Genomic DNA, 24,069 nt, shown 5'->3' on the forward strand with positions numbered 1-24,069 from the left:
GCAATTTACGCCTGCGCTCTTTGCGCGCCCGGCCCCATCCCCCAGGTTTTTCGGAAGGGGGAGGGGGCGCGTCTCGGCGAGTCACGGTGATGGCGGCCACCGGCCTGTGGTGAGCTAGCGGATTCTCTACTTGTTTCCAAGAGGTCCTCGAGGCTCCTGTAGACTCAGTGGCTGGCGCCAGGAACTTGACAAAGCACGGCGGCCCGAGGTCGCGGGAAAGGCCGCAGTCGCGGAGGTAGCGACGCGGTCCGAGGCCACGGCTGGGGGAGAGGCCGATCCGCGGAGCGAATGTGACAAACCCCCACCCCCATCGCCTTCCTCCCGAGAGCACGAGGAGCGCGGGCGACCCCGGGGCCCCGCCAGGCCACAGACCCCGCCCAGCGGCCAGCACCCGGAGCAGGCCCGGCAGCGGAGCGGCGCGGCGGCACCATGCAGGTCACCCTGAAGACTCTGCAGCAGCAGACCTTTAAGATCGACATCGACCCAGACGAGACGGTGCGAGCGGCGGGGAGCAGGGGAAGGGGCGGACGCGCACGGGCCACCGGGCCTGGGTGGAGGGGCGGCGCGACAGTACGCCGGGTCCTCGCCTCAGCTCTGAGCAGGGCCCGGCGGCGCCCTGAGTGGCGAGAGCCAGTGTGCACTTGGGAGAGCGTGGCGTGGGGCTCAGGCTCCTGGCTTTTGATGAGGCCTGCGGGCTCCAGGCGCGGGCAGGGTCGGGTGTCCCTGACCCAGTGGCGGGCAGCTGTCCGGACCCTTCGGAGTTGCCCACGGGCTTTGTGGCAGAAGTAAGGGGAAGCCGTGGCCAGACGCCGAAGGCCTGGTGGCAGATGGCGTGGAGCGAGCGCACGCACGCGGGGTACTAGAGGCCTTGTGCTAAGAGCTCAGTCTGCTTCGCCGGGCCAGAGGTTGGGGGGGGAGGGGGAAGTGGTCAAGGCTTCTTTGCGGTGTAGCTGGGCACTCTGGTGTGGGTGCTTAGGTGGGGGAGGGAGATGTAGGCATCCCCACTACCCCTGCGTGGACCTGGTTGGGCGCTAAGCTCTAAGATAAAGAGCCTTTTAAAAAAGGGTGTCAGGTTCCGTCTGCCTCAGGGTGAGAGGTGAGGCGTGGGGAAAGTGAATTCTGTGCCCTCTACCCCCCAGAAGTGGTATATCTTGGCTGCAGTTCTCCCGCCACCAAACCCACACCTATACATAGATTGCTCTTTGTGACCTATTTGGTGGTGAAGATTTTTGCTTTAGACCCCTTTCAGGCCCTTGATATTAAAAGTTTTGGAATTGTAGGAGTTGGAACCCTGCATCCTCCCCTTCCTGCCCCCCAGTAATAGCACTTCGTGGGAGAAAAACGAAAATAAAAACTTGACTCTTAATGCAGTTAAGCCTTTGAAAACTTCGTAAGTCCACATGGTAAATTCTCAGGCCATCCTCTGAATGTTTGACTGCCAAAAGAGCCACTATGTTGAAGTCAGTACAGTTCTATGCCAAGAACCTAAAAATGCCATGGGCAAAATCCATATGTTGTGGAATTGTCACTTTCTACACCGTTGAAGTTGTCATAATGCTAAATTTAAACAAGCAACTTTTTGCCCATGTGTATTTTTAAAAAAACAGTTGATTCTATTCTTGGTGTTAATTAAATAGATCTGAATTTCATTGTGGCTTTGTACTTACTTGCTATGTACCTGACTTGCAGAGATGAGATGATTAGATGGTATTTGATTGGTGATCGCTTAATGGAAGTGATTATTAATTAGTGAGTGGATAGATACCTTTGAGTGAGGATATAGTAGTGTATGTTTATCTCATTTAATCTAAATTTTCTACACCTTTAATCATTTAAGAAACAGTTCCCAAACTTTTTGGAATTGTGGCACAAAATGATTTTATTCAAGATACGCGTAGAAGTATGCTGTGTGATTAAATTCTTAAAGATGCAGAAAATATCGACTACAGATGAGAAACTTCAGCATCCTCAGAAGTAATTGACAACACCCTGTGGATTGATGTCACTAATAGAAGTCAGATTAATGAACGTTTCTACTGCTTAGTGTGTGCCTAATAACTTAGAGGATGAAAGTTAGAATGCAGCTGTCTCTAATGTTTTCGGATAAAACTTTTCATAATTGTCTATTTGATTTTGGTTCTTTGTAGTATTAAATGTTGGTGCTGCAGGAACTTTACCAGCTGATAATATTCAGAATTAATTCCAGAATTATTGAAACAAAATTTTTAAAAGTATCTGTGAGTTTATTGAAGCTGTTTAGTCACTTTTTTTCAGCTCCACTGAAGTATCTATATTCTGTAAGATTTGTATAGCTCTTTGGGCACTTTGTATTACCACAGAGCCAGTATTATGTTTGTATAGATTTTTAACTATTTGCTATTTTCCAGTTTATTTCCGAGGCAATGTATTAGTTATATGAGTTACAAGATGTATATAATTTCAGAAAGCTCATTGTTACAGAGTGGCTTTTCAGCCTTATTTTGCTATTTGTATAAATGTACAAACTCCCACTGTCTGGGGTAAGAAATGAAAACATTTCATCTGTGATATATAAAACATTTACATTAAAAGGAATTGTAGTGTTTCATTTTAGTGAATTTAAATTTCAGAAATGTTTTTTAAGATGGAACTATATTAAATTTACTTTATAGTGGTTTTTAAAATTAATATTTTTGATACAGAATTTAAGTGTAGAATTCTAGTAAGAAAAGTAAAGATTATGTTTATTTATAGAGAGACTGAGTATCCTGTTTCTAATCTGTTGTGAAAACCAGATAACCGAGGATATTAGAGATTTAAAATAAAGAGGGAAATGGATTTTAGTGAGATTTATGTAGGAAGATCCACATAGAATGAAAAGATTTCATTTTCTGAGACCTCTATTTTGGCTACTCAAAGGTTTGTCCTTGGTTGGTATTTGCTTAGAACTGAGGAAGTGAAGTAACTTGAAGTTTTCAGTAGAGAAACTTCTTGTGGGGCATGAGTAGGAGCAAAAATAAGTGAAAGAAAGAACTGAGATAAGAATCATAGGAGTGATTCATTTGCTGAATAAGTAAATGTTAAGTGAGCTTTGGCAAGACTGGATGGAGGGTGCAGGGACTTGTAGCAGCTGGTGTGGGTCTTCTGGAAGCCTAAGGGACCTAGTTAAAGTTTAGGGGGCTATGCAGTTGAAGTTGTCCAAAGGGGAAAAAAGCAGGAGGATTTAAGGTGTGTGTATTTGCTTTAGTTTCTGGCTGATGAAAATCCTCTCTCTAGTTTTTAACTAACAGAATTTTCTTAATATTTACTAGCCATTTTGAACCATTGCACGTCTTTTTTTATTTGTAATAGTAATGCATCTCCTCTTATAAAATATTCAAACTGTATATATAAACAAAATGGGAAGATGGGATGGGGAAAAACCATTGCTTGAAAGAATATTCTTCATTATGTGGAGAAATTTAATCTAAAAAAGCATTTTCAGCTGTCTGATAGACTGATAATAATACACAATTCTTAAAAATTCTAAAGATTGGTGGTATGATGGAGATTTAGAAGGAAATGGAATACACAAAGTTTTTAAGCTCATATCTAAAGTCACTTAATTTTTTGTTTGTTTTGCCATTACTTAAACCCTTGTTTGAGAAAAGGTGGATTAAAGAACAAAAATTAATATTATTGTAATACAGTGAAGATCTTATTGTATCACTGAAAATGACAAGGAAAAGTGTGTGTAAGCAGATTTAATCCTTCAGTCCGTTAACTCCTTCCACTGTTGTGTACTTTCAATAACTGGACCAAAAAAAAAAATGCCCAGCTGGAATGACACTTTAAATGCACATGCTAAAATGTAATTATATTACTGTACTTATAATAGTGATGTCAAAGCTGTGTATATACATTGGAAGTTTTTGCTAAGAGAATTGTAAAGATACAGTAGTTTTAATTACTATAAATAGCATAGTGTGCTGTACAGTAATCTGCAAACAATTGTTTCACTATGCTGTATATCTGTATAATGTTGATTATCATATAAAATATTGCTTTAGTTCTTATTCTATATATGGTATTTGCTAGCCATTTTTATGAGTGAATTTTTCCCATTATGCTTTATTGCATTTTAATTTAGTTGTGCTGGAGTTGTGCCTTAAGATGTTTCCTGGATTATTGAAACATCAAGTAGTAAAGTATTAAAAATCTACATTGCAGAGATGAAACTAAGGTTTCTTGACTTACTGGTATGGTTTCTGCCAGACTTTTGCTCTTGCTATCCTGGCACAGCATCTGCATTTAACAAAGATCTTTTGAATGAATTGAATATGTTCTTTCGGTGAACTGTCAAGTCATTGACCCTGTATGTTTGCCTATTGATTCATTTATTTAATATTCGTTGAGTACTTATTAAATGTCAGGTCCTGCTGTCATAGTGCATACATTATAGTGGAATTAACTAGTTTAAAAGAAGATTTTTAAAACCTGATAATTATGAGAGCTATGAAATTGAGGTAATCTGATAGTGCATGACTGGGTGGCTACTTTTGAATTGGTCACAAAAAGCCTTTCTGAATAAGGTGACATTTAAACTGAGATCTGAATAATAATAAGCATTCAGATGGGGAGAGTATTTTCTATAGGTAAAGACCTTTAAAAAGAGTGTTTTGGGAACCAAAAAGTCTTGTGTTGCTCGGGGAGGGAGAGTGCAGATTAGAGATTGGAAGGTTAAGCTAGGCACCAGAGCCTGTAGGTCTCTGTAATCACCTGGGGGTTTTCAAGGTAGAGTAGGAAACCTGGTGGGATTTTAAGCAGAGGAGAAAAATGGTGTTCTGTCTGATTTTAAAGAGTTGGACCACTATATGGAGAATGATAGTAGAAAGAGCAGGAGTGAAAGCAGGGAGACCAGCGAGAAGACTTGCACAGTAGTCTTCTACTGGGCGAGTAGTCTCAAGCAGTGGAGGCTTCTACCAGGGAGGTACAGTAGAAGTAGGGATATGAAGAGAAGTGGATGAATTTGAGATAGTTTGGGAGTGTAAAGCTGAGAGAATTTTTTGATGGATTAGAGTGGGGGAAAGCGAGAAATCAAAAATTAAACCTAGATTTTTGGTTATATAAATTGTATGAATACTTACAATTTTTTTTTCTGAGATGTAGAGGGCTGGGAGAGGGGTTGGGGTGGGGACTCAAGACCTAAATGTAAAATACCTGTTCAACATTCAGGTGGGGATGACAAGGAGATCCCAGGGAGAAGTCTCCTCGAGATAAAGACTGACAATAGGCAGCAGATAGTAGTATGGTTGACTTCAGATGAGATCATCCAGTAGTCTTTTTTTAATGCCTAGTCTCTTTTGAGCCCTAATGCCCATCCTAATCATTGTTTGCATTTAATTAGCATCTATTTAACTAGAATTGAGGAACCTTGATGAGAATGTTGCTGGGTGATAGGGTGTGGCCTAGGGCTGAATCCTGGGATGCTCTAACAGTGTGAAGATTGAATAGTGACGAGGTCAGTCAAGGAGCAACCTTTGAGGTAGGAAGAATCCAAAAAAAAAATGTTTCGGGGAGTAGGACAAGGTCAGATGTGTCTGATAATTGAGAAATCAAAAGTAAGATTTAAAACAAGACACAACTTTTGGTTTTGGTGACTTGGAGGCCATATTTGACCCTGATGAATAGTCTCCATGGGCTGGTGAGGCCAGAAGTTAGATTAGAGTGGACTGAGGAATGTTTGAGAGATGAGGAAGTGGAGATAGTACCTATAAATAATATTGATAATTATCCTTGACATTGTCCTTTTTCCTGGTGTAGCTTCCTTTATCTGTGGAAATTATTACAATAATTCTGAGTTTCATAGCATGTGTCAGACATTGTTTTAAAAAGAAACCCACACCTGAATTGTGAAAAATATGTAATAGTGAATGTTTTAAAAAAAAAAAAAAGACTGGCATCATTAGTAACTTGCCTGGGGTCACACAGTCAGTGACCTTGGTATTGATAATTTTAGTATCTAGGAAAGATAGTCTTGCCCATACCCTGGGTTTCTATTCCTTAATTTCTCATCCAGTGATCTTTCCTTCTACTCTACCTCAGTCCCATTGATAAGTAACTAGCACTTATCATTACTATTAGCTATAGCTCTTTCCCTATCCCTACTAATCTGTTTTTGGTATCCCACCTGACCTTTCCTCTGATTCCAGTTCTAATGAGACCTGTAGTCCATTTTATCCATACTCCTTTTCCCTGCCCCCTATCCCCAATTTACTGCTTCCACCCTTGCCCAGCTACAAACAGGCCAGATAATTATAACTACCTCCATGGGCAAAGGGTCAGCATGACCTCTCTCTTGAGCCAAGTTGCCAGAGTTTTGATCCTGGCTCTAGCATTTGCTGTGTTATCTTGGGCAAGATGCCCAGTTATGTGCCTTTTTCCTCATCTATAAAATAAGAGCACTGCCATTGGAAGTCCTAACCTCACAGGGTTGTTTCGAATGTTATACGAGTTTGAAATAACATACATAGAGTGCTTAGAGCTTCGCACCATGGTCCCACTCACACTCGATTGTTCTTGCTTGGAAAACCCCAAATGTGATTAAATTGAACCTTCTGTGCTTGCACTTGTGCAGCTACATGATGAACACATAGCCACATTGACTTGTCTCATTTAAATTCATGAACATTAACCTTCACTAGGCCCATCCTCTGCCTCAATCATACGTTTCCCTGATCCAGTCACAGATTTCATGTCATCTCTACTTACTTTCTGATGACAGTAGATTTCATATTTTATTGAAATGTTGTAGTTTATTGAGAATACAGAAACTACTGGGGTTTTACAAGGGCCTACCAGAGCTACCTGCCTGCTAACCTTTAATTGTGGATGGCTGTCCATTGAGGATGGTGCTATCGGAGGCCAGTCCCTTCACTTTTCTGCTGTATCCTGTACTGCCATGTCATCTGTGAAGGACATGACTCCATCACTTCTCCTTTCCCTCTTCTGTGTCACTGCCTTTTCCATTTGCAGAGTATGCATATTTCCTCGATCTTAAAGAACTCCCCCTCCCCCCTTCCTTGATCCACCTCCCCCCTTCCTTGATCCACCTCCCCCTTTGGCTACTGCCTCCTTTCCCTCCTCTTCCTTACAGCGAAACTTAGGGTCAGCTCTTGAGTCTGTTTACATTTTTCTTATCATACTCTCTCTCACATATATCATACCGTTCTCAGCTTGAAGAGTTTTCTCCCACTTTGTAGTTGTCCTGTGTCCTTGAGCACAGTACTGAAGTCTCTTTTCTCATTGGTAAAACGGAGTAATAATAATAATAATTTACCTGTCTTCATAGAGCAGATGTGATAATCAGATGAGATTGTGGATCTGAACATTTTTAGCGAATTGTGAAATTAGAAGTAAGTGTATGCAATTTTAGAAATAAATTCTGCTTTCATCAGTTTTCCGTTATTGGTGGATGTTTTCATTGTCCTTTCTAGAAGAGGTTTGTGTAACTGAGGTGTCCTTTTCATTCTCTCAACTTGCTGTAATCAGCAGTTTCAAACAATTTTGAAGAGAAGTGTTCTTCTTTTAGCTTGAAAGTTGTGAGATTATTTGATGGGTAATGTATAAAATTCTTGTCACTTTTGGAAAGAAATGTGCTAAATTTAAGCCTGCTATAGCACAGCGAATCCTGCCGAAGGACACCGCACCATCTGTTCTCTATAAGTTTGGATAAATAAATTTCTTGTGTGTCTAAGAGCTAATTTTATAACTGAGTGAACTTTATAAACCCTTTAAAGTATTACATAAACCTTTTCTAGCAGAGGAGGTAGACTGGCTATAAATGACTATTACATAGGAACAGGTCCTAGGTGCTTCAGGAAGTAGAGAGAAATTTATTTGTCATTCCCTTACCCTCCCCCCTTCTGGTTGGATTAGGTAGTTGGCTTTTTTGGTAGTGCGTTAGGTCGTTCTCTGCCTATATAAAAACTTAAAAGTTACAGGTATCTTGGGAGTTCTGATTTTCTACTTCCTCAGTCTTTAAACTCTGTGCCTCTTTTGATCTTGTTGAAATCATACTACTAGGAATATGTTTTATAATGAAATAGATTAAATTGGCACTAATAGGTTGACTTAGGAAACCAAATACAATAGTTTCTGTGGGAGATATGGATTCTGAATAGTATATTTAAAGTAGTAGATTTTGGGATCATAACTCTAATTTAAGAATTAATTGCCTTTGTTTACTGTCTGTAATACATTATTAATACTGTACTCTCAGTTATTGTTTCAGTAAAAGATATCACTTCTCTTGTGCTGTATTCTTTCACTCCTTGGCCTGATGGGAAGATTTTTCCCATTGCACTGAAGTCGACTAACATATTTATAATCAATTCTATTTTAAGAGTTAACAGAAACCTACTTTGAGGGAGAAGTTCAGGTAATGCTGTTAGGTGCCTGTGCCAGTTTCTGGAATGGAAGGATACCACCCAAGGAATCAAAAAGGCAGGAAAAGGCTTTGCCCTTAGTGTAAATCTGTGAAATACTTTTATAAACATGCTAGGTTTGGGACTCTCTTTCCTATTGCTAATGATTGTCAAAATTGAGTTGCTCTTACTTTTTTATTTGCTAGGCTGTATAGTATTAGAACTACTGCTTCAGACCCCTGCTCCTCCCCCCCCCCCCCAGTAAAATCTGCAGATTGCAATATATTCTTATATAATATAGGCAAGCAATGATTGGGGGAGTGCGATGAGATCTTTTGTATTTTTTTGTTTTTATTTATATTTTATTGACTGTGCTGTTACAGTTGTCCTGATTTTCCCCCTTCAGCTCCCTCCAAACAGCACCCCCCCCATTCCCTCAGGCAATCCACTCACCATGCTTTGAGTCCAGGTGTCATGCATTTAAGGTCTTTGGCTACTCCATTTTCCATTTCCTATACTGTACTTTACATCCCCATGGCTATTCTGTAACTCCCTTTTTGTACTTCACAATCCCCATTCCCCCACACCCCCCTCCCATCTGGCAACCATGAAAACACTCTGTATTCAAGATCCCATCTCTGTTCGTGCATGTGTGTGTGTAGGACAGGTTTGTTTGTTTGTTTGTTTGTTTTTAGAGAGGGGGGGAAGGAAGGGAGAAAGAGAAGGAGAGAAACATCAATGTGTGGTTGCTTCTCACATGGCCCTCACTGGGGTCCTGGCCTGCAACCCAGGCATGTGCCTTGACTGGGAATGGAACTGGCGACCCTTTAGTTCACAGCCTGCACTCAGTCCACTGAGCTACACCAGCCAGGACTCTGTCTCTGTTCTTGTTTGCTTAGTTTGCTTTTAGATTCAGTTGTTGATAAGTATTTTTGCCATTTCATTGTTCATAGTTTTGATCTTTTTCTTAAATAAGTCCCTTTAACATTTTCTATAATAATGGTTTGGTGATGAAGTCCTTTAGTTTTTTTCTTGGCTGGGAAGCTCTTTATCTTCCCAGCGATTCTAAATGATAGCTTTACTGAGTAGGGCAGTCTTGGTCTTAGATCTCTGCTTTTCATGACTTTGAATATTTCTTGCCCATCCTTTCTTGCCTGCAAAGTTTCTTTTGAGAAATCAGGTGACAGTTTAATGGGAACTCCCCTGTAGGTAACTCTCTGTTTTTCTCTTTCTGCTTTTAAGAGTCTTTCTTTATCTTTAACCTTTGGCATTTTAATTATGATGTGTATTGGAGTGGTCCTCTGTGCATCCATCTTGTTGGGGACTCTCTGTGGTTCCTGCACTTGGATGTCTATTTTCTTCACCAAGTTGGGGAAGTTTTCTTTGATTTTTTTCAAATAGATTTACAATCTTTTGCTCTTTCTCTTCTCGCATCCATCTGATGCAAATGTTGGAATGCTTAATGTTGTCCCAGAGGCTGCTTATACTATCCTCATTTGTTTGTTTGGATTCTTTTTTCTTGTTCTGATTGGTTCTTTTTTGCTTATTTATCTTTCAGATTATTGACTTGATTTGATTCTCAGCTTCATCCACTCTGTTGTTTCCCTGTAAATATTCTTTACTTCAATAAGTGTATCCTTAATTTCCTTTTTTTTTTTTTAAGATTTTATTTACTTTTGGGGGCGGCAAAGAGAAAGGAGGAGAGAAACATCAGTGTGTGGTTGCTTCTTGTGCACCCCTTACTAGGGACCTGGCTCGCAACCCAGACGTGTGCCCTGACTGGGAGTCAAACCAGTGATCCTTTGGTTCACAGGTTGGCTCTCAACCCACTGAGCCACACTAGCCAGGGCTATCCTTTGTTTCTGGCTGTATCTTTTTTATGCTCTTGAGGTCCCTCACTAAGTTTCTTAAGCATCCTTATAACCAGTGTTTTGAACTCTGCATCTGATAAGATTGTTTATCTCCAGTCCATTTAGCTCTTTTTCTGGAGTTTTGATCTGTTCTTTTATTTAGGCTATGGTTCTTTGTCTCCTCATTTTGGCAGCTTCCCTGTGTTCTGTGTATTCGGTAGAGCTGCTTTGACTCTGTGTCTTGGTAGTATGGCCTTATAGTAGGTGTCCTGTAGTGGCACAGCCTCCCCTATCACCCATGCAGGGTACTCGAGGTGCACCCTTTGTGTGGGCTGAGTACATTCTCTTGTAGTTGAGCCTCGGTTGCTGTTGGCAGATCAATGGGAGGGATTTGCCCAGGCCAGTCAGCTGCATGGATTGGCTGTGACCATTTACCATCAACCTCTGCCCTCCATGGAGGATCAGCTGTGCAGGGGCAGGGTGGTGGTGGTGCTCTGATGTGGTCTGTAGGTTTCCACTGTGTGCACTTACCCTGGGGTTTCTTGAATGATGCAGCTCATGGTCATCCCTCACCTGTGTTTTGCTTGGGGCCACCCTGCTTGTGCTATGAAACAATCAATCTGAGATGGCTGCCACTTGTGCTGGGCTTGGAGATTCCCAAGTGAAGCCAAGTGGGTGGGCCTGTGGCTCTCTGAGGCCAACTGCTGCTTGTTTGAGAGGATTTAGGAAGTTGTGAAGCATGGGCCCAGACCAGCTATTCACATGGAGAAGCAACCTAGATGGGCCCATGCCTTGGGTGTGGCAGAGCCTCTGGGGACCTCTAAGGTGGGTCAAACAGTGTTAGCCAGGTTGATGGAGTCTCAGATATGGCACCAATCTGCTGGTTCCATGGCTCTGCAGGGAGAGAGCTCAGAAAAGGGGCAATGGCCTCAGCTCACCACGATGCCAGACAGTTCACCTTCTGTGCCACTTGTGCCCTTCAAGCCTCCATCCTGGTGCTGGAGCTCAGAGGGAGTGAGTCTGAGTAGGTGAGTCCACGTGCAGGTTCTTTAAGAGGAACTGTTCCGGGCTCCAGAGGTTTCTTCCACGGATTCAATCCTACTGGTTTTTGCAGCCAGAAGCTGTGGGGACTTATCTTTCTGGCAGTGGAACCCTTGGCTGGGAGACCTGGTGTCCAGCAGGGACACCTTGCTCCTGAAATATCCCTCCCAATTTTTACCCACCACACATAGGTTGGCACCAGCCCATTCCACATTTGTGCCCTTCCTAGCAGTTGGGATGAGTGTGGTTTCTTTAATTCCGTAGTTGTCAGACTTCCATTCAACTCAATTTATGACAGTTCTGAGTGACAGTTACCATATTTTAGTTGTAATTTTGATGTCATGCAAAGAGGTGAGCCTTGTCTACCCTACGCTGCCATCTTGACTGGAAGTCAGTCAGTTTCTTCCTTCCTTCCTTTCTTTTTTAAGTTCTAAGTTTTCTCTTAATTTTTAAATATTAAATTAAGGCTTGTTATAGTAAATAAAGTAAAAAATTGATAGGCTTTGGGCCACTGGTATAAGTAAGTACTGGACTCTGCTACTAGTCATATTTCTATACCTACACTATACTTATTTTTGAAAAATAAATTGCTTAGCAACTAGCTTTTTTTTTAAGATGATTGCAAATATTTAATTTACTCATATGTGCATATATATTGCCTTCCTTGTATACCTTTCTTATATAGTCATCATTCTTGTTGTACTACATAGTATTCAAATGAATATATGTGCAATAAATGCATTTTATCATTTCACCATTGATGGATTTTACTGCTTTTGGTATTACCTGCAAAAGTGTAGTGCACATATTTTGTACTTGTGAACATCTCTTTAGGATTGATTTCTAGATAGGGAATTTATTGGATCAAAGACTGGCAGGTTGCTTCAGAAATGCCTGCATCAGTGCTCACAGATATTACAGCATTTGTTTACCAACACCTACTTCCATATGAGTAGGTAGCTGGGACTCAAATAGCGATATAGCACAGATAAAATGAGCTAAATATTGTGAAGTTCTTGGCATACTACTGGGCATCTGGTAAGTTCATAGACCTATGAGCTGTTACTCATTTAGCCATGATGTTTCTGGGCAGTTGGCATAATTCTTTTTCCTATGTATAGCTGTAACCGCCATAAGGAACAACATAGTGACACAGTAATAAGGAAAATATACTGTAACATTGAGGAAGCAGGATTATCAGAAATACTCAGTTGCTGACCTAATCAATAAGCCTTGGTCTTAGATATTTTATGCAAAAGTCGTATGTAAGAAGACTGACACACAACATACTGCTATGAAGGGAATATAATTTATAAGATACTATTTTGATATCTGAAACATACTACTTGTTAAATAAAAATGACTGTTTTTAATGGTTATTGGCCTGAACTAGGGTAGTGCCATGGGATGCAATGCGGTGTTCAAATTGGGAAATAGGTGGTACATTGGAACCACGGGGAAGTGGTTTCATGTGAGGGATATGAGAGAAGCAAGAGAAAAGAAAGCATCGCACAAGGGAGTGGGTTAAAAGGGGTAGCCCATCAGCTTTTGCATTAGCATTTTTAAATAGGCTACAGGCATACCTCAGAGATACTGCTGGTTCAGTTCCAGACCACCACAACAAAGCGAGTATCAGAATAAAGTGGGTTGTAATGTTTGTGCTGGGGTGGCGGGGAGGTAGCATGCCTTCAGTTCATTAAAAAAAAAAAACACAACATCTGTGAAGCACAGTAAAGTGAAGCACATTAAAACAAGGTATGCCTGGATGATTATGGTTGTTTCCCTTTTGGGGGAAAAAAATTAAAGCCATGCCAGCTGTTTAGTATGAGATACCAAGTATGCTTTTCTTTCAAAGTGCACAATTTCATGAGGGAAGTGTGTGTGTCGGCTAGAAAAAGTTTGATTTCTTGAGTGTTAACCATGCTTTGCCTGTAGTTGAATTAGTTATAAACTCTGTTCTAAATTGCAGCAAAATGACAGTTTAGTCCCTGCTTGTGTCTTAGTCTTGGATAAAGTAGTCCTGATTATTTCCTGGGACTGGTGAGCTCAGTTTTAGATCCATCCTGTTGAGATGACTTACCGGAACCGGAGCTTTGACACGGGGCTTGGCACAGTTACAGGAGTCATAACTGCAGGCCCTGCTGGCCATAACCTTTTCAAGAGAAACCGCATACACTGTTGCCACCTGTTCCTCCTTTGCCACACCTGGAAAGAAGGCCTTTCTTTATAAGTTCTTTCAAAGTGCGCACAATTTGATTGGGTTAGGGAAGGTTTAGGCAAAGTACTGTAGAAACCATCCTTCAACAAATACAGTGATGTTGAATTGCCCACGGGACATCCATTAAAGGTGTCCAGTAGAGAGTTTGGGTATACATTACCGAAGAAGGTTAGGAGAGAACTGGGCTAGAAATACAGATGACATCTGGATGGTTATTAAAATGCAGTGTGAAAAGGAGACAGATCAGTATTGTCAAATGTGATAGACAGGTCAAGTAAAATAGGGAAGGACTAAGAAATGTCTGATTATGATGTTGCTGAGATCAGTAATACTGGTAAAAGCAGTCTAAGTGGAATTGTGGGAGTATACACTACTGGAGAAAATCAGCGGCAAAGTGAGAGCGAAGTGCATGCATCTGTTTATCAGGATTGTATTGCGCACTTGAGTAATAGGTGTGGGGTTACCAGTGAGTGAAGACAATGTGTAGTTTTTGAAAAACACTTGAGACTAAGAGGAGAGAGTAGCTAGCAGGAGACAAGGGGTTGTGAATTTTATTTGTGTTTTTTTTTTTAAAGAAAATAGAGAATTGGATCTATTTAAATGTGAATGAAAATGAGCTGGCTTTGAGCGAGAAGTTGAAAATAAAGCTGAGGGAGGGTAGGAAATATAATGACTCGGGTATGGGAGAACACTGGAGGGAGAACCTGGGGGTGGGAAAGAATTACATTTAAATGAAAGCACTACTGTCTTTCATTTTGTAGGCGGGAAGGGAATTAGGTTGATCTGGATGCCACCCTCCCTCCCCCCACCCCCAAAAAGTGTCATTTTGGTGGCCGAAAATTGAGGGTGAGTTCCTCTGATGTCTTTTTTGTTTTGGGTGAAGTAGAAATGGACACAGGCGGTTAGTGTTGGGGATCAGATTTAGAGGGGGAGTGCAGGTTCGAAGTACCCTCTTGGAGAATGGAGGAGAGGGCTAACCAGGAGAATGGGAGGATTTAGGATATCATTCATTTTCTTCAAAAGCATTTAGAAGACTGGATATAAATGTGGGCAGGCAGTCGGTTAGGTAGTTAATGGTGAAATTTGTTAGCTAAATGAGACAGAAGAGTGTGACACCACGGAGTGGTTGAAAGAAATTTATGTTCAGTACTGATGATTTAAGTGTGTCGATGCAACGTGAACTTGTGCCTGGCAGGAGTGGCAGAAAGACAAGAAAGTCTGTGGTACTGGGAAGAAAGTGGTAGAAGGTAGTGACTTTGCTGTCTAAGCTGAATAGAGCTAACAGTAATGAAATGAAAGTACGGGATCTAGGGACCAAAGTCTTAATAGTGGATGCAGGACCAGGTGTAATGAGCAGTTGCTGGGAGAGTTGGTAGGAATATGGCATTGGTACTTTAAACTCCAAAGATGGAGCAGTTTGGGGATAAGAAGATTCAGCCCGTGTTCTGTGAATACTAGATGACTTAAGTGGATTAGAGGTAAAGGTCATTGTGTTCAGGGTAAGGAATAATGCCAGATTTTGGATAGGGGAGTGACCCTGGTTCCAAAGTCTAGTTCAGTTATTTTCTTCGATACATCCCCTGAAGTGATACTGGTATATTACCTGAAGTGATGATACCAGGTCAAATCCCCCTCCCCCTCAAAAGTTCAGGACTTTTGACATATCGCCCTCAAAACAGTTATTATTTGACACATTTTCATTTTGAGGATGTATCTCTTTACCCTTACTACCAAGAATTGTATACAGGACAGTCTTTCCCTGTATAACAGTCTATTGGACTAAGGATGTCTGACATTAACATCTATGCTTTTGGTTACTGAAGACAATTGAGCTTTTCTTTTTGACTCTGTAATTGTGAATTGCCTGCCCCTGTCATTTGTCCATTTTTCTGTTGCCACAAGAACCATATTCTACCATTTTACTTTCCTTAATTTGTTTGATTTGCATTTTTCCTTTTGATATTTATTTTGTTATTTCTATTTAAGTGTGTGCTTAGTTTATTAATTTTTCTTCTTTGTTTAATAATAAACACTTTTAGTGTTAGTCTGATTACTTCTTTAGCCAAACCACATAGGTACTGATGTGCATAGAGTTTTCCTTATGTTCTTAATATTCTTTAATTTCATTTTTAATTTCTTCAGAGCAAATGTTATTTAGTAGTAAATGATTAGGGGTATTTTGTTGTTGTCTTTTGTCCTGCTTTAATTTACAAGGGTAAGTACGCCCACCCCATCCTGTTTTTATATATACAAAGCTAGAAAACAGTTATTACTTGTTTAGGTTTCTAAAAATAGTGAAATAGTCAGTGTGGCCTAAACTGTGAAAATAATTCTAAACACGTGCGTGGCCTAAACTGTGAAAATAATTCTAAACACGTGCTAGAAATAAAAATACAGTTTCTATTGGATAGAAACTATGTATATCAATTAAATCTTAATTGCCTACTCATCCTGACCTGTCCAAGAATGAGATTCCTGCTTATTTCTTTATTTTTGTGTGTGTCATATATTTCTTTTTTATTTTCTTTTTCCAGCAGTTGATAACTGAGTATCACCTATGTGCTAAACCATCACGTACTGTTCTGAGAACTGGGTTTATTCATAGTGACACATGTGGTCTGTAATTCATGATTTTCACCAAGCAGTCACAGTTGCAAATATTGTATCACTTCCTTTCTCAAAAAAATGTGGAAGGAAATTTATCATTCACCACAGAGTGCTCTCACCAAGCTCTGCCACCACGCAGTTGACTTTGGGCAAGTCAATGAGAATGTAAGATAGCACTTCAAACTGCTTTTAATATTCCTTTATAATTATAAATTATTGAGGACTCAAATAGCTTGTCTGTGTGCTTATTTATTGGTATTTGTCATATTAAAAATTAAGACACTTAAAAATGTTTTAACTGATTTTGCTATTACGGTTGTCCCAATTTTTCCCCCTTTATCCCCCTCCATCCAGCACCCTCCACTCCCTCAAGCAATCCCCAAACCATTGTTTATGTTCATGGGTCACACGTATAATTTCTTTGGCTATTCCATTTCCTATACCTGCCCTTTATAGCATAAAGGCTATTCTAAAGCTGAAATTTTTAAGGTGTTTATTTAAAAGTGATAAACCCACTACATGTTGTAATGTATCTGTTTTGGCATGAATTATGTTCTAAACAGCAAAAGGCAGTAATGAGAAAATTGACATTGTTTTCATCTTTTGCAAATTTCTTTGTTTACTTAATAGAAAATAGATGGATTCTCATCTGTTTCTGTATTTAGTTCTTGCGGTATCACATGCTTTGTAGCCTCTGGAAAACATAACTGTATACATGTGAGAAAATGAGAGTGAAGAGAGGCAAACAATTTTTCTTGACATTGCAGACCACCTGGTAAGGTCGTATGAACCTTCAGGGCTCCCTGGACTATGCCTTGAGAATCTGTAGGCCTTAGCATCAGGTAGCAATATAGGGTTTAACTACATTGTCTTTAAAGGTCACTTTATCTCAGAAATTTAGGTAGTATTCGGTTGGCCAAAAAGTCCATTATGTTTTTTTCTGTACGATGGTTCTAGGAGTGCTTGGTTGTCTTTAACTTCATTCAAAACAATGTTCAAGTATATTGTAACAGCTGTCATATCAACGTGCAGTAAAAAAAATTACCAAAATTGATGAATTTTTGTACAGCCATTTTAATATTAAAGATGGAAGAAAATTTGCAACATTTTCAGCATATTATGCTTTATTATTTCAAGAAAGGTAAATATGCACCTGAAACACAGAAAAAGATTTGTGCAGTGTGTGGAGAAGGTGCTGTGACAGCTGGAACGTGTCAAAAGTGGTTTGCAAAGTTTCTTGATACTGTTGACATTTTGGCCAAATAGTCTTTGCTGTGGAACTGTCTCATGCATTGGAAGATGTTTAGCAACACCCTGACCCCTCTGCCCACAAGAAGCCAATAGTGGGAGATAGCCAACATACTCAAAATATCCAAATCAATAAAGTTGGTAAAAATTTAAAAATGTTTCTTTTATTTTATTGAAAAAATGTAATGGACTTTTTGGCCAGCCCAATATCTCTTATTTTCCACTGTTACATAAAGTGCTAACTGAATGTATAGCAAGTCAGAACGCTCAACATCAGTGTTATTTAAAGCAGGGCAGACCATAGAGTTGTTAAACAAGTTGTGGGCTCCCGTACTTTTATTCTGAACCACTCCTAGCATAGAGTTTACCATTTAATAGAAGAGTATACTATATTAAATTGTTGATTTCTGTCCAATTTATATCACAGTTTACTGATGTTGAGATCAGATTTTCTGAGTGCTTTTTTTATTAAGTTGTACTTGTGTTTTACCTCTGAAATTTGGAACAGAAGAAAACAGTGAGCTGAGAGTTCGATTTTTTAAAGATTTTATTTATGTATTTATTTTTAGAGAGAGGGGAAGAGAGAGAGAGAAACATAGACCTGTTGCCTCCTGCACACCTCCAACAGGGGACCCGGCCCACACCCAGGCATGTGCCTTGATTGGGGAATCAAACCCCTCCAGTTTGCAGGCCGATGTTCAGTCCATTGAGACACAACAGCCAGGGCAAGAGACTTCTGATGAATTTCTGCTCTGGGGAACATTAGAATAACAGTGATGCTACTGACCCATTTCAGGAAGATCAATGTAGCAAGGATTATGTATATAATTTGCAAAATCTCTGCATCAAAGCTTGGAGTCAGAAGAGCTGGTTTTGGGTTTCAGCTACTGCATAGTAGTAATGTGATTTGGCAAGGATATTTAACTTCTGTTTTGTTTCCTCATCTATAAAATTGAGTGGATGATATTCCCATTTGTCAGAGTTTTGAGGATTATATGAATTTGTATCTTAAAGTCATATAGACATTACTGTAATTTTATTTTGAAAGATTATATCATAGCTTTTTAATTGTACAAAAGAACCCTTTCTGTATCCCTATCAGAATTTTTCACCTAAAGCTCAGAACTGTCAACTAGACAGTTTTTAAAAGTATTCTGGGAATTTGAAGGAAATGGAATTTCCCCCCTTGTTTCTTATTCCTTTAATGAAACTAGTTTCATTATGTTTCCTTGCCTTTTAACTCTTATGCCACCTTACTTTACAGTCAGTTTCAGAAGTGAGTCAACTTCATCAGGAGCCTGTGGTCATGTAACGTTAGGACTCCAAGAGACCACAAGGGTCATCTACTGTATTCTATTCAGTCCCTCTTTCTAGATGCTGAGAGAAACCAAGCTACTTGTTTAAGATCATTTAAGTAGCACAATGATTCTCAGCCTTGGACTTTGGAACTACCTATAGTAAAGATTTTTAAAACTACAATGTCCAGGCCCCTCCCTCAGAAATTATGCTTTTAATTGGTCTTTATAAAGCCCCCTTGGGTAATTATAATGAAACATTACCCACTTTTCAAGTGAATTATTTCCCTTAGAACATTTCACATTTAACTTTTATTGTAGATGGGGCCGTTTTATTTCTTAGACCTTGACTATCTTACTCTGGGAAATAAGCCCATAAATTTTATAATGAGAACCAAACTTTTTGATGTTGAACCTTTATTTTAAATAGATTTATCAATTCAGCTGGTAAAGTATTTAAAATATCTGTGTATGTGTAACAGATGGTGGTAAAACAAAGTTTATACTTAGCATACCTAATAATATAGGTTAACTTAATAGTGAGTCTTTTGATACAGTCTTATGAGGACACGGTCATTAAGATTTTGGCAGCATTAATTAATGTGTGTAAAATTTTTTTCTTATCAGATTCTGGATTGTCATTTGTTGTTTAACTTTTTCCCCAAAAACAAATTTTTATTTTTCCTATAGGTGAAAGCACTGAAAGAGAAGATTGAATCCGAAAAGGGGAAAGATGCCTTTCCTGTAGCGGGTCAGAAATTAATTTATGCAGGTATGGATTGAATATTGAAAATGTGCCATTTGCTTTACTACAGTGATATTCTTTTAGTTTTAGAAATCATCATTTTGTAAATGGAAGTATATACAAATTGATTCTTTCAGAAACATGATTGTACACATAGCAGTGAACAAGCAGTCATTTGACTATATGAATTAATATTCAGTCCCCCTTTATTTACATTTGCTTTATAGATGTACATATATATAGCTAATAAGGTTAGTTTTGTTTAATCTTTTGTAAATTTTGGTATTTTAAGTTAATTTTTATTGAATAAATTTGATGTGTGACATTGCAAGTTTAAGTTGTATGGTGTGTTAGATACAGTTATATAGTGATTTGTTTACTAAAGTACCCACACTTATCTTGTGGTGTCATTGTAGCACAATATTATTGTCTATATTCATCATGGTGTGTGCATTGTGTATCTGTGGTTTATGTACTACTAGTTAAAAGTTCGTGCCATTAAATACCATCAGTCTTAGCCCCTTCCCACCCTGGCAACCAGTTCCCTGGTAACTTCCTTTGACTCTGTTTTTTACAGGTATGATTTTTTTTAAATCCTTTTTTTTTTAAAGATTTTATTTATTTATTTTGACAGAGAGAGAGAGAGATTGAGATTGAGAGAGATTGAGATTGAGATTTTTCAATGTGCGGGTGCTGGGGGTTCTGGCCTGCAACCCAGGAATGTACCCTGGCTGGGAATCGAACCTAGGACACTTTGGTTCCCAGCCCGCGCTCAGTCCACTGAGCTACGCCAGCCAGAGCAGGTCTGATGTTTTTAGATTCCACACATATATTATACAGTACTTGTCTTTCTCTGTCTAACATAATCTCGTTTAGCATGATATTCTCAGAGTCCATCTATGTTGTCTGTCATAAATGGGGTGATATCTTCCTTTCTTGTGGCTGAATAATATTCTGTTGTGTGCGTGTTGGTTTTTTGTCCATTCACCTTTGATGGGCACTTGGGTTGTTTTCTTTATTTTGGCTACTGTAAATAGTGCTGTAATAAACATAGGAGTACATATATCTTGTTGAAATCCTGTTTTCATTGGGTATATACCCAAAGGAGGAATTTCTCTATAATTTTTCATAATGGTTGGACCAATTTACATTCCCACCAACAATGTATAAGGGTTCCCTTTCCATCATTTTGTTCATTTTTTTTGTTGTGCAGAAACTTTTGAGTTTGGTGTAGTTCCATTTGTTTATTTTTTCTTTTTTATTTGTGTTTTGGCATCATGTCTAAAATGTTATTGCTAAGGACATTATCGATGAGCTTCTTCCCTTTTTCTTTTTTTCTTACATTTATTGGGGTTTCCTGTATTTAATTCTAGGGGCTTTACAGTATCAAGTCTGATGTTTAAGTCTTTGATTTATTTGCAGTTAATTTTTGTGAGTGATGTGGGATAGTGGTCCAGTTGTATTGTTCTGTGTGTATTTCTCCAGCTTTCCCAGCATCGTTTGTTGAGGAGACTAGCACTTCCCCAGCTTTTGTATTTTTAATCAATCTGAGCCTTTTTTTAATCTTTCGAAATGAAACTATTTATACTGATTATGTTTTTTCATGTACTTGGAATCATTCTGTGAAATTAAATTTCATTTTATCTGTATTTTAATAAAATACCTGAAGAATGAAGAATATAGAAAACCTTATTTGTCAAAAGACAATAAATAAGTGACAAGAATAGAAAAGGTTAATATTCAGATTATATAAAGAGCTCTTAGAAAATAATAAGGAAAGGATAACCCAGTTAAAGAAAGTGACAAAGGATATGAATAGGAAATTGCATTACTGGCCTTACTACTAACCAGGAAAATGTATTTTAAAAATAGACTTAATATTCTACTTTTCTGGAGAAAATGCTTTTTATTATTCTTCAAAATCAGCATAACATCATCATTGTAGATGTCAGTAAGGTTGGTCTTGGATTGTTCATGGATTCTTATCTTTTCCTAGATAGAGATTTTGTAATATCTTTGTAATAGTTTAAAGAAAACACTAACCCCAAAATTAAGAATCAGAACCCTAAAGAAGCAAGTAGTTGGTGGCAGACATAAAACTAGAATTTCTGGTTGCCAGTTTCACTTTTTCTTGGTCCCATATAGAGGGACTCTTCCTGTCCATCTTTATGCCTCTAGCTTTTTATTCAATAACTTTTTAAAAATGGAGAACTAAATTCAAGGAAAAAGAAACTTGCAGGAATCCTGCCCTAACATTAGACCTTCAGTATTACCAAAGTTTTTTGTACTACTTTATGTTTTACCCAGCTCTGTATCATCTTGTCATTTCTGTATACTATTAAAGTACTTTTATTATGAGTATCTCACTTTTATAGCATTGGAACATTTTTGTTTTGCCAGATATCTGGTTATTTGTAGGAGCAAGACGTTTGTTCTTTTTCTTTCAAGAAAAAGGTTTATAGGTTATCCCCCAGGGAGATTCCTTGGGCAATCTCAATACTGAATTTTGTTTTCTTAATTTCCTTTGTTAGGACCTAGTTAATATTTCCTTAACCAGCAAGTCTTTTATTATAACTAAGAATTTTTAAGAATTTTAAAGAATTTCTTGGGATATGTGTATACTATATATGTTCATCTTTTAGTCAAATGCTTATACCTTTTTAACTAGTTGTGTTCCATTTATATTTTATCTTTGGCTTATTGGTTAATGTTTTTCTTTTGGGGAAAGTATTAATTGATAGAATTGATGTTGGTGGTTTAACTTCAGTTATGGTAAGGCAGAGGTTACTGTACCTTAAATAACTTTTTTTTTCCCCCTTCACATACTAGGCAAAATCCTCAATGATGATACTGCTCTAAAAGAATATAAAATTGATGAGAAAAACTTCGTGGTGGTTATGGTGACAAAAGTAAGTTTTAGCCTTATTCTGTATATCTTCATGCATGTGAGCTTTTAAATAATAATGATTCCAAGTCCAGCCCTTACACCTTTGAGTGAATACAGTTTATGCACATCCATAGTGGCGTGCACTTAACTGTTTCTAAAGGTTTTAATAATTTACCTTCGGTCAACCAAAAGTTGATTAAAAATTGTATACACCTGTAGTTAGAACATAATTTCAAGTTAATTAAAACAATTAATATATAGAGTGGCATGTTAAATATTATTAGGTTTTAGCCCTGGCTGGTGTGGCTCAGTGGACTGAGTGCCAGCCTGCAGACTGAAAACCAGTTCAATTCCTAGTCACAGCACATGCCTCAGTTGCAGGCCAGGTACCCAGTAGGAGGCACGTGAGAGGCAGCCACACGTTGATGTTTCCCTCTCTTCTGCCTTTCCTTTCTCTTTAAAATTAATAAATAAAATATTTTTAAAAATCATTTGGGTTTTTTGGAGTAGTAAAACCAATGACTATGTAATTATTATTAGAAAATGTGATTCTTGGAAATTGAATCAGTGTTTCTTATTGTAGTTTTTATAAGGGTATCTTAAATGGGCTTGCTAAATTACGTACTATGCCTCATATGCTTCTTAAGGTTTTGTAGCAAAGGCAAGGCAAGTAGACTCATAATTTCAGCGATATTTATTAGTTAATGGGATAGGTTTTGAGAAACTAGAAAGGAAAAAGCAACTGAAAAAATGATGGAATGATTATTATGAGTAAGTTTTTAACAGGAACATTTCTGTGATTCATTGGACTGAAATATATATATGGGATAAGTTACAAAAGCCAAAGGTTTTCTGTAAAGTAGAAATAAATATAGGTTCTTTCAGAGATTTTATTTATATAATTGTTTAATAATACATAAGTATGCAGTGAAGAGTTAAGACAGAACTGTGGAAGTACTCATGCCATTGATTTTTAGGATTGAATTGTCATAATCTGAGAAAAATAGTTTTACTTGTAGCACTGAAAATAATTTTAAATTAGAAACCAGTTTATCAAAGACAAAAAAAATAGAATAAATGTGGGTTTTAAAGTCACAAATAATTGATATACACAGTAGGAAATAGAGTTTATAACATATTTTAACTACTACATACTTTTGTACTAAGGAACAAAAGCAACACTTGACATGAAATGGACTTGAAAACAGATTTTTGAGTGTGTGGTCCAGTGTCATTAAGTACATTCACATTGTTATGCAGCCCTCACTATCATCAGTTTTCTAGAACTTTTTCATCTTCTCGAAGTGAAACTGTGCCCATAAGACAGTAACTTTCCATCCACATCCCTCCACCTCTACATTTTTCATGTAAGTGGAATCACACATTATTTATCCTTTTATGACTGACTTATTTCAACGTTCATCCATGTTATAGAATTACTGTCCTTTTTAGGGCTGAATAATATTCCATTGTCTCATCTAATTTTATCATGCATAGTACATAATGGAAAATTCGGTGGCCACACATTTGGATATGTATTTGTTATTGGTCTTGTTTTCCTTAGTATTATAGTAACCTGGAATATTAGAACATAACTAAGAATTAGCAGAGTGGGTCTCAGAATGGATGCATGCATTTGGAGAATAACTACTTGGAGCCAGGCCCCCTTCCCCTTTTTAATATTCATTGATTTTAGAAAGAGAGAAATAGTGATGTGAGAGAGCAACATTGATTGGTTGCCTCCTGTGCCACAATCAGGGTTCGAACCCCCAACCAACCCTTTGGTGTATGGGA

The 24,069-nt window shown here is 38.5% G+C and overlaps 1 protein-coding gene and 1 long non-coding RNA gene across 2 annotated transcripts in view; one reads left to right on the forward strand and one right to left on the reverse strand.

Moving 5' to 3' along the window:
* Positions 1 to 26: 26 nt before the first annotated feature.
* The window catches only part of RAD23B (RAD23 homolog B, nucleotide excision repair protein), a 52,621-nt gene continuing 28,578 nt past the window's right edge, over positions 27 to 24,069 (forward strand). Inside the window, exons 1-3 of the mRNA XM_028511082.2 lie at positions 27 to 495; positions 19,334 to 19,415; positions 22,218 to 22,297. Of these exons, the coding sequence (XP_028366883.1) occupies positions 430 to 495; positions 19,334 to 19,415; positions 22,218 to 22,297 (228 nt within the window). The 5' untranslated portion in view covers positions 27 to 429. The remainder of the gene's footprint in view (positions 496 to 19,333; positions 19,416 to 22,217; positions 22,298 to 24,069) is intronic.
* On the reverse strand, positions 11,043 to 21,661 carry LOC118499757. The gene is made up of 3 exons (XR_004902290.1): positions 21,650 to 21,661; positions 19,783 to 19,786; positions 11,043 to 12,048 (listed from the first exon to the last, which is right to left on the reverse strand). It is a non-coding gene; the product is annotated as an uncharacterized LOC118499757 (long non-coding RNA).

Source organism: Phyllostomus discolor, chromosome 3 (assembly GCF_004126475.2).
Source record: "Phyllostomus discolor isolate MPI-MPIP mPhyDis1 chromosome 3, mPhyDis1.pri.v3, whole genome shotgun sequence".
Lineage (NCBI taxonomy): Eukaryota > Metazoa > Chordata > Mammalia > Chiroptera > Phyllostomidae > Phyllostomus > Phyllostomus discolor.